The 11,702-nt window shown below is 36.9% G+C and overlaps 1 protein-coding gene across 1 annotated transcript in view; it reads left to right on the top strand.

Moving 5' to 3' along the window:
- The first annotated feature begins 1,923 nt into the window (after positions 1-1,923).
- NDUFS4 (NADH dehydrogenase (ubiquinone) Fe-S protein 4, 18kDa (NADH-coenzyme Q reductase)) overlaps positions 1,924-11,702 on the top strand; it is a 127,751-nt gene continuing 117,972 nt past the window's right edge. The window contains exon 1 of the mRNA XM_011999534.1: positions 1,924-2,040. Coding sequence (XP_011854924.1) covers positions 1,946-2,040 — 95 coding nt within the window. The 5' untranslated portion in view covers positions 1,924-1,945. The remainder of the gene's footprint in view (positions 2,041-11,702) is intronic.

The following is an 11,702-nucleotide window of genomic DNA, read 5'->3' as shown; positions in this document are numbered from 1 at the left end:
ATATACAGATGGTAGATAAAAACATGAAAAGATATTCAAGATTATTAGCCACCAGGGGAATATGTGTAAAACTGTGATGAGGTATTACTATACATTTATTATTTACTTTAGCTCAGCTAAAATAAAAATAATAATAGAAAATGCTGGGGAGGATACGAAGAAACTGGATCTCTCATACATTGCTGGAGGGAATGTAAAATGTTACAGTCACTCTGGAAAATAGATTCTAATTTCTTTAAAAAATGAAACATACATGTATCACAGGACCCGGCAATTGCACTTTTGGGCATGTATCTCAGAGAAATGAAGATTTCTGTCCACATAAAAACCCGTATTCAATTATTCACAGCAGTTTTATTTGTAATAGCCCCAAATGGGAAATAACCAAAATGTTCTGCAATAGGTGAATGGTTAAACAAATTGTGGTACATCCATGCTGTGGAGGAATATTACTCAGCAATAAAAAAGGAATGAACTACTGATAAATGCAACAACTTGCATGGGTCTCAAGTGCATTATGCTAAGTGAAAGCAGCCAATCTCAGAAGGTCACATACTGCATAAGTCCATTTATATAACATCTCAAAATATCAAAATTATAAAATCAGAAACAGAGATCACTAGGGTTAGGAGGGCAGGTGTTACTAAAAAGGTTAGCACCAGGGAAATCTTTGTGAGGGTGGAATAGTTCTGTATCTTGATCATGGTGGTGGTTACACAAAATATGTAATAGAATGATATAGGACTATACAAATACTTTATATCAATGCCAGTTTCCTGGCTTTGATACTGTACTAGAGTTATACGAGATGTAATCACTGGGGGAAACAGGTACACAAGACATCTCTGTACTGTCTTTGTAACTTCATGTGAATCTACAACTATTTCAAAATGAAAAGTTTAAAAGAAAATTTTCTCTGAGGCATCTCTCTCTTGCTTTCTTTCATCCTGTGCATTTCTCTTTACCCGAGTATGACTTTTTTTCTTTCTTTCCCCCTTTCCCTTATGTACTGGGTTTTCCTTTAACCCATAATGCCAAACAAAGTCATTCCCCATCCTCCTGTTGTTCCTATTTATTTAATGAAGGTTATGCTTTCATGAGCTTAATTTTAAAAGCAGGAAAATACTAACTCTTTAAACAAATTTCTTAAAAAACAAAACCCAAAACTAACCTGCTTTTTATTTTATATAATTCAGTTAATCATTGTTCTTTAAGGTCAGAAGTCCACAATACAAACATGTTTCCAACACTTGTATTGGAAGATAATTTTTGTTGTATACGCATGGAGCATTAATATCATTCTTCATGTCTATGGATTATGAACGCACATTTAGGATTTACTGGTGAAACAATGACATAAAATATTATGTTCTATTGATTCTTCATATAAATCTACATGTCAAAAAATAATCCTTTGCCAGATCATGTATCTAGATTTTTCGTTTGGAAAATATGAACATTACAACTACAGAACATCAAACTGAATGCAGCCCTGTCCTGAGGGCTTGCAAAGTGAATCTGGCAATACTTTGGAAAAGTACTACTTTAGATTCTAAAGGACCCAAAGAGCTCTCCGGCTTTTCCAGTGGGCTCAGCCCCAACCATTCTAATTTCTTCAATAAATTACGACTTGCAGGTGTTTAAATATGCAAGTATCTTTTGATCTTTTCATTATCATTGTAAAACACCAGTCCTAACAAGCAGTAAAGATTACACTTTATGGCGGTAATATTTACATTTAATGCACCTCTGCATTTCTTCCCACACATTTTTCGTCTTAATTCTTTCAACTAAACGTTTACCCTCTTTTTTTAAGCCTCAGTATTAAAAAGAAAATAAAATCCCACAGAATTTCGCAACATTGCGATTGCACTAGCTTGAGAACGAAGGAAGTTAGTCCCTTGTGGTGATCCGTCCTTTCATCCTGGTGTTTGCCTGCAGCAAGATGGCGGCGGTCTCAATGTCAGTGGCGCTGAGGCAGGCGTTATGGCGAAGGGTAGTGGCTGTAGCTGCCCTTTCCGTTTCCAGGGTTCCGACCAGGTAACAGAATTGTCACACTTTTCTTCAAGCTTTTTGGGTCCCTCCATTTTTGCGGAGTCTCTGCTGGCTGAATTTCGGAGGAGGCCTCGGGGAAAGCGTCCTCTGCTGACCCTTTTCTCGGGAGAGGTCGCGCGGACTAGGGACTGTCTGCTATCAATGGGCGCTGGCCAGGCGAGTGAGGGCGTGAGTGAGAGGCCGGGGAGGAGGACCTGTGGTTTTCTGGAAGCTTTTGGCTTGTGACTGAGGGAGAGGGTCCGTGGGGAGGATTTGCCGCCGGAGCTGCAAGCTGAACCTTAGCCTTCAGAGAAGGGGAGGTGTCTCACTGATTTCTGTCTTCACTTTCTGCATCCCTTCCATTTGTCACCTGTTTGCCCACGCAGCACTCCAGTCCTTACAGAAGGGTTAAATCACGTATTCCTTCCATGGTTTTAAGTGGTTTTAATTTGGTTTCTGCATAGGAAAGTTGTTTATTCATCAGTCTGCTTGGGAGGAAAACTTGTTTGGAATTCAGTGTTAGTAAAAATATCACGGTTAGTAATATTGGAAGGTAATTTTTAAAAGGCTGGTGGTAATGCCCGGAAGTTTTCTAGGGATTTTATTAAAACCTCACAATAATTCAGGGATTGAATTGAGTTGTTGAGAGCTCTTTGCGTCCTTGAGAACCTAAAGTAGTACTCTTCCAAAGTATTGTCAGATTCAGTTGTCAGTTGATTGTTACTGTGTTTCCTTGAAACATTTTTGTGATGATTTTTTTTCGGCCGTATTAACCTTCCATTTTCTGTTTTTCAGAATTTTCCAGAGCTTTATTATAGTACTACTATACATACATACACACACATATTGGAACAAAGATTAGAAAGGCTGGATGGAGAGATTTGAAGGGGGTAGGAGGGGGATGCAAGTGATTAAAGGTTGAAAAGAAAGTCTAATGGAATGCTAATTGATTTAGTGTTAAATAAATATAAATGGAATGCAGAAAATTAGGATGAGTTAATTCGGAAGAATTTTTAAGGATGAGTTTTATTAAGGTTTAAATAATGGGTGTTGAGTGGGGAAGAAGAGAGTGTCCTAGTAGGGTCCGTGGCTTGTGAAAAGGCTTGAAAGCTTTAGTAAAACGATTACTAAATACATGGAATATAGTCACTCAAAAGTAAGAGTGCTAAGATTAGGGAAAGGCAAATGATGTTTGTAGTTAAGTGTTCCATATATGGAAAGTATTTTTCTTTTTTCTTTTCTTTTTTTTTTCTTTTTTGAGATATAGTCTCACTCTGTCGCCCAGGCTGGAGTGCAGTGGCGCGATCTGGGTTCACTGTAACCTCCGCCTCCCGAGTTCAAGCATTCTCCTGCCGCAGCCTCCTGAGTAGCTGGGATTACAGGCGCGCACCACCACGCCTGGCTGATTTTTGTATTTTTAGTGGAGACGGGGTTTCACCATGTTGGCCAGCCTGGGTTGAGTATTTTTCTAAGGTAAAATACTGGTTAAGGTAAAACACTGGTTAACTTAGAGTAATATAGCGGTGACCAAGATTAGCCCTTCCCTCCGTACACACTATAGGGATTAATTGTGCATTCCCAGATAATAATGTATTCATGGTAGCCCCAGAACTGAAAACAAGTTTGATGGGACCACTGGTTTATGGCTAATCAAAACATGGCTGTAATTTTAAGTCACAGCCATTTTGTCAGCAATTATAGTAATTGAAGTTAAGATGATATTAGAATTTTGAAACTCTGATGATAATTATTACTGCATATCCAAACTTAAGAGTTTTTGCTTGCAAATGTAAGAGATTTGAAAATAAATCATTTAATCTTGAAAAAAATCTTAGCATAACGCCAAAGAAGACATTTTCTAAATACAAATTAACACATTTATTTGTTTTCTGTGCCACATTTTTACCCCAAGAGCTTGTCATATTCATCTTAATTTGAGGGAGATTTATAGACCCTCTCCCTTACATATTGTTTGTTCTTCGCCCTTAAGCATTCTTTTTCCATTATGATTTGATAGTAATGAGGATCTGAAAAAGGTGAGTAAAAAGAACCAATTAATGGGAAAATCTACATCTAAAATTCATTTTACTGTAATGCTTAGAAAAACATTTGCAAATCATGTAACATTTCAGATCATTTGAGTAGAATATGGGAAGTGGAATCAGTAAGGTAAGGAGTGGAGTAGGGAACTGAAGAAAAGGATGCTGTTAGCTGCTACTTTAACATATGAATTCAATTATAGTATATCATCAGTAAAAAGCAAAACAAAGAATGCAACAACATATACACACAAGAGAAAAAATTAAGTAATGTGAGTGATTCACCTGATCTAATGTGGGTGATTCACCTAATCTAGTTACTCACTGAGCTTGTGCCGTAGTGTTGGTCTCGGTTTCCGTGTGCTTCTCATTTCCCTGTACTGAATGTGAGAAGGGAAAAAAACGGGTTAAATTGTCTACATTATTATTTTTTTTGATACGTAGTTTCGCTCTGTCCCAGTTGAGAGTGCAATGGCGCAATCTCAGCTCACTGCAACCTCTGCCTCCCAGGTTCAAGCGATTCTCCCGCCCCAGCCTCCGGAGTAGCTGGGATTACAGGTGCCCGCCACCACGCCCAGCTAATTTTTGTATTTTTAGTAGAGACGGAGTTTCACCGTGTTAGCCAGGCTGGTCTCAAACTCCTAACCTCAGATGATCCACCCGCCCGGGCCTCCCAGAGGGCTGGGATGACGGGTAAGCCACCGCACCCGTCCCTAAATTGTCTACATTTATCCTTACTTTCCCTGACTTTCCTAAGGGATTTTCCAGGGTAAATTTAACTATTCTAAATGCATTTATCAGGCAGATGAAATGGCACTGTATTTCAAAATAGCAATACTTAAGATATTTGATGCAGTGCTGTTGTTACTTATTCACTTATTTAAGTATCTTCATGTATATTTATCTCACCTCAGTATTTACTAGGTCTTGTATTTTCCTCAAACAAGTCTTTAGGGTGTTAAGTCACCAGAGGGTTTTAATTAATGACTGGTGGGGACTGAGTGTATGGGACCTGTTTGTGAGGCCTCTTTTATGCCCTGATAAAGCAGGCTTTATTCTGTTGCTGTATTTCGTTCTTCAGCATTATATAAGGTAGCATGAAATTGAGTCTTCAATTCGATGGGGAATTGAATTTGGACCCTCCAATTAGTAAGCAGTCCTTAAGATTGACAAAAATTCTGTGTATGTTAACAGCTTGCTGGGAAATAGGCTAAGCTCAGATTTAGGACACTTCAGACCAATAGGTTCACTTCTACTTCAGATAAACTAAATTCCTCTCTGAGGGGCAGCTATTTTTGCTATCTTTATAACACATTCAAGCCAAAGTTTGAGAGCTTGAAAGGTTTCTAATATGTTTTCTGATAGGTTTATTTGTTTTGTTTCTTTTCCTCTTTCCAAATGCCCATACTTAGTCAGTTTTCATCAGTAGCAGACATCTTCGTTTAATTTTTGTTAGAAAAATTATTATTAGTTTTTGAGACACACTCTCATTCTGTTGCTCAGGCTGGAGTGCAGTGGCACAATCTTGGCTAATGCAATCTCCACCCTCTGGGCTCAGGTGATCCTCCTGCCTTAGCCTTCACAAGTAGCTGGGACTATAGGTGTGCTTGCCACCACACCCGGCTAATTTTTGTATTTTCAGTACAGACGGAGTTTCACACTAGTCTTGAACACCTGACCACAAGTGATCCGCCCACCTCGGCCTCCCAAAATGTTGGGATTACAGGCATGAGCCACCGTACCCAACCGGAAAATTAAATATTTTGATATGTAATGTCTGGCATATAGTAAGCCTTCCCTAGATAAATGGTAATTTTATTATCGGTTTGAATAGTCTGAATATTTTTCATTTCTTTAATCTTGGTCATAAGTATTTTGATAGATTGTGTTATTGTTCAAAGTATTCACTACCATTATGTGTAACAGGATTACATATCCAAAAACCACTGGCCAAATGACTTGCTTTATCCAGTGAAATGTTAGTGGAAATAATATACCATGTCAAACAGGAGCTTTGAGAGCTGTCCTGTGTTTTGTCATATTCCTTTTCCCTCTGATGTGAGGTAGGCATACTCTAGGTGGGGTCTGCTGTTTTAGCCCACATCTTGGATTGTAGACTACATAGCACAAAGCAGAAACTGATTCTTGTTGCAAGATTTTATACAATATAAATTGAGTGAAAAATAAACCTTTGCTGTAAGCCACAAAAGTGTTTGGTTGTTGATTACCTCAGCATTGCAACCTATACTGACTCTATTTTATATACACGCATATTTGCAATTGCACAGGTTTTAGCACATGAACTGGTATATCAGCAGTGAGGTTTCAAGCTTTTTGAGGACATGACCACATTTTTATTTATTTTTGTGTACTTCATGGCATCTAGTGTAATGGCTTGCATGTAGCAGGTAAATGCTTATCTTACAGATGAATAAATACATATTTAGAGATGAGTGGTTGTGAGGAAAAGCAGGGAGCATTACACAGTGTTTCTTTTAATAGCCTCATCAGCGATAGCCAGGTAGGCACTAACCTACATAAATATGAATATAAACTATATACAACACGTATTCTTTCTAATTATTTGCAATTGTTTGAGTGTAGGATATTCACCTAGAACTCTCTTAACTTTTGGATTGAAGTTGTCTTATGAATAGCTTTTGTACTCATACACTTTGACAATGTTCAGACACTTCTTTTGTATTCAAATTTAAAAATGCAAGAGGAAATGAATCTATTTGGGAAGGGGTACCCTTGGAACATGAGAACTTTTTTGGAGTAAGAGTAACTTTGTGAAGTTTTAGAAAATAATACGGCCAGGTGTGGTGGCTCACGCCTGTAATCCTAGCACTTTGGGAGGCCGAGGCAGGTGGATCATGAGGTCAGGATTTGGAGACCAGCCTGGTCAACATGGTGAAATGCCGTCTCTACTAAAAAATACAAAAATTAGCTGGGTGCGTTGGCGGGTGCCTGTAATCCCAGCTACTCGGGAGGCTGAGGCAGGAGAATCGCTTGAACCTGGGAGGCGGAGGTTGCAGTGACACGAGATCGCGCCACTGCACTCTAGCCTGGGTGACAGGGCAAGACTCCAAAAAAAAAAGTTAATAATACATGGAACTTAATGGAGAAAGATGGAGCAACTTGGTTCCTGTATAATACTTGCTAGAAGGGATCTGTTTGGGGTGAGGTATACATAGAATTTAGACAGAATACATATTGTCTGTACTGAATACAAACAATTTCAAATGGAAGAGCTTCTAAAATATATCCCTTGATAGAAGCTGAGAATGGCTTATTCTGAGTAAAATTAATTCCAAGTAACATTTACTTTTAATTTACTGTGTATCAGCTACTGTGCCAAGGATTTCACCTGTATTGTCTCATATGTTTCCCACACTAATCCTATCAACTCAGGTGTTGTAATCCTTATTTTTCAGATGAGGAAACAGGTACAGAAGTGAAATTACTTAAGTTTACATTGCCAGGAAATGATTGGTTCCAGGACTCCTCAAGGACACCAAAATCCGTGGATGCTCAAGTCCCTGATTTAAGATGGTGTAGTATTTGCGTATACGTTCTGCACGTCCTCCTATATACTTTAAATCATCTCTAGATTACTTATGATACCTAATACAATGTAAGTGCTTTGTAAATAATTGTTATCTTGTATTGTTTAGGAAATAATGACAAGAAAAAAGACTATACTTGATTAGTACAGATGCAGTTATTCCCCCCCGCCGAGTGTTTTATTTATTTATTTATTTTATTATTTTTTTTTGAGATGGAGTCTTGCTTTGTCACCCAGGCTGGAATGCAGTGGCGCGATCTCGGCTCACTGCAACCTCTGCCTCCCGGGTTCAAGCAATTCTCCTGCCTCAGCCTCCCGAGTAGCTGGTATTACAGGCACGCACCACCATGCCCGGCTAATTTCTTTGTATTTTAATTAGAGATAGAGTTTCACCACGTTGGTCAGGCTGGTCTCAAACTCCTGACCTCGTGATCCACCTGCCTTGGCCTCCCAAAGTGCTGGAATTACAGGAGTGAGCCACTGAGCCCAGCCTCCTTTAATATTTTAAATCTGAGGTTGGTTGAATTCATGATGTGGAACCCACGGATGCAGAGGGTTAACTGTAGTCTGATATAGCAGTCTAAATGAATATGTTGACTTTTGCAGTGAGGAGTATTATGTCTAGTAATCAGTTCAAACCCTAATGTCCTCTCTGTTTTTTCTGCCTTTTAGCAAAGTGTTTTCTTTATTTGAGAGACCATGGAATACTCTTATTTTTACTGTTGTTCCATGGTTCCGTTTATACAGTGAGAGTTACCAAATGCACAATTAGTTGTTTATTTTTTTTAAGCTAATGATTTTTTCCCCCTTAATTTTGTAATTATTTTTGGTGAGGGACTTTCCATAGGTGACTTATACTTTTTTACCCTCTTAAAAAATATATAATGCATGTATTAAACAAGATATACTGGACATTTTTTTTTTTTTCTGTTTTCTTACTGATTCCATTGATCATTAGGAAAAGCAGTTGTATTCTGTGGCCTTTAGGAAGGATTAAGTGTCTGCTATGCTTTCTGAGTTCTCATGTCTGCTTTCTAATAGTGTTACATTCTTCCTTAACTGGTCTGCTTCCCTTTAGCAGTTTTAGCACCCCTTTTTAATTTATTATGGATTTGAATGTCAACTAACTAAACCTATTAGAATTTTGTGTAAAACCAAGTATGCTTAATAAAATTCTGATGATGACAGAAGTTTACTGTTTGTGATTAAAGACTTGAGCTCTTTTAAGGGTAACAAGTAATTGTATTTAATATATGAGCTCTTGTGACTTTTCTAGCTTGTAGAAGTCCAAAGATCCTGATGGAACCCTGTCGAACCTGCATTATGCAGTGACCACGTTCTTCACAACAACTTTCATCTAAATATTTGAATAGTTTAATAAACTATTTTAATTTTTTTCTTTTAATTCAGCAATTCTGAATTCTTGTTTCAAGTTCTATTTTGTTGTCTGTTACTGAGTATTTTGGTAGGTAAATACGACTTTAGGTTCTTTAGAACTAGTTAATTGCTCAAAGGTGACCTTTTCTTCTTGTCTGTACTCACTAGACTTAATTTTTCTTTCATGGGCTCATTCTCCAGGTCACTGGTTTTTAAACCCTTGTGCATCAAAATTATCTGTTGTGTACCTAAAAAATTCAGATGCCTTGTCCCCAGTCTATATTGGTTCAGTAAGTTTAGGTTGAGGCTTAGCTCTATGGTGATTCTAATGGGAAGCTAGGGCTGAAAACTGATTAAAAAAAAAAAGAAGTTTCCATATTATATCCTGTAAGACTTAGGAAATACATTTTTCCTTGGAAGAAAGTTCAGGGAGATTTCCAGAAACAAAAATTCTTCCATTTTTGCATATTTTTCTATTCTAAATTAAGTTTTATGCTTTTCACCTATGCACGTAAGAGGTATTTTCTTGGAGAAAGTTTCCTTAGAGGGAAAAAAGGCATTTTGATAATTTTGGAGAAAGCAGGCCATATTACTGTCTCTCCAGAGACTCTTGTTCTTCCTTTTGGAAGGGCTCAGATTTAATATAGCACAGCTGTTGAACTCTGCCCTTCAACATTTTAAGAAAGTGTTTTATCCTTTAAAATGGAAAGGGCTTTTTTAGGGAGGTGGTCTTTGGCTGGTTGTAGTTCTCTAAGAAAGTTTCATGCTTCTCTATTCTTTTGTGTTTGAATTGTTTCAGATGTTGAGAGAACTGTCTCTGGGAGTAAAATCTGGCTGCTTTTGCAATATGTTTTCTGTATTCTTAAACAAAGCTAGATGAAGAGTTTGTTTCTTTGTGTTTTCTAGGACTCAAAAATATGTTTTTTCCTTTATTCAGCCACTTCATACATAAGTAAATGGTCCTTGAATAGGGCTTACTAGACAAAAGATTCTGTTCTAGATGACTGTTCAGCAAGCCATATGCTTCTCCTAAAAATGTCAGTCTGTCTTGATGAGCTTTAAAGTGAATACAGATGTTTTGGCTCTTTTGAGGACTACCACTTTTTGTATGGAAAGAGTACTTCTTTTTCAAATGATCTCTTCAATATACTTACAGAAATTTGCATGAAATTTATGACTTCTGCCTTTTAAGTCTAATAAGATTAGACTTAGAGATTTGTAATTTGAATTTAATTTTAATATTCATAGTACAAATGAGATTTGGGGAAATAAAATACATTTCATAATATGGCTTTTTGTTCAAATCTTGTATTCAACCTTTTAAAAAATGTGAAACTTAAAGTGCTTTGTAATATTTACTTTTGTGCAATAAAAAGTGATATTTTGGCAGGAAAGGTTGCCTTTTTAGATGTTCAGTGTCTTCTATCTTTGTAGGTTAACTCTAGAGTTATAGTTCATAGATTTATGTAATATTTAAGTTGGAAGAAAACTCTAGAATCATTAAGTCCAATCCTTTGTTTAATGCAAGAATCTTTAGAACTTCCTGCTTCTTGATTATCTAGTTGTTGAGGAAGTTTGGTGACTTTCTGATAACCCCAGAAAACACACTGTACGTTTAGACTTACTGGTAAGTGATATTTTTCTTTGAAACTATGTAGAACAAGTTTAACCCCATATACACTTGTCAGCCCTTCAGATAATTGAAGACATTTGTCGTCACTCATTCTCCCTGCAAGTCTGTGCTCCAGGCTTAGCATGTCCAGTTTGTTTACTCTTTGTTAATGATCAAATTTCCTGATGCTTTACTACCTCTTGGTACCCTTTAGGATGTTTTCCATTTTGTCAGTGTTGATCTTTGAACTATATACTGTACTTTTGTTTAAATGAGATTATCAGAGATGATAGTTTCATGAGCTGTGATTGAATTAAGGAAAAAAGTTGACTCTAGGTTGGATTTATTTTATTTTTAAAATTATAGAGAAAAATTAACTGTTTCCCTTTTGGTGTATACTTCTTAGAGTTTTAACACATGTATTGGTTATGTGTAATCACCACCATAATCGTAGTACAGAATACAGTAATATTATGCAAATAACTGTTTTACTGTATTGTTTCAGGGTACAGAATACCAAAAGACTTCATTACCCCAAGACTCCCTCATGTTATCCTTCCCTGAACACTGTAATCCCTGTTCACAGTTATCTGTTTTCATCTTTATAGTTTTACAGTTTTGAGACTGTAATATAAATGTAGTCATATAGTATATAACCTTTTGAGATTGTCTTTATTCAGCATAAAGCCTTTGAACTTCATATAAGTTTCATGTATCAATGGTTTGTTCTTTTTTACTGCTAAGTAGTATTCCATTGTGTGGAGGTACCACAGTTTATCCGTTTATCTATTGAAGGACATATGAATTATTTCTGGTTTTTGGCAGTGTAAATAGAGCTGCTGTAAACACTTGCATACAGGATTTTATGTGAATTATGATTTTGTTTTTCTACAGTAAATGCCTGGGTAGGAGATTCCTGGGTCATAGCTAAGTATATGTTTAACTTTATAAGAAACTGTCAGACTGTTTTCCGGAGTGGTTGTACCATTTTGCTTTCCACCAGCACCACATGAAAGTTTTAGTTGTTTTGCATCCTTGTTAACATTTGTATTGTCAGTTTTTTTTTTTTTTT

This window comes from Mandrillus leucophaeus, unplaced genomic scaffold, assembly GCF_000951045.1.
Source record: "Mandrillus leucophaeus isolate KB7577 unplaced genomic scaffold, Mleu.le_1.0 Scaffold597, whole genome shotgun sequence".
NCBI classification, from domain to species: Eukaryota; Metazoa; Chordata; class Mammalia; order Primates; family Cercopithecidae; genus Mandrillus; species Mandrillus leucophaeus.
The sequence above is the reverse complement of the archived record's forward strand: the minus strand, read 5'-3'. Positions and strand labels throughout refer to the sequence as shown.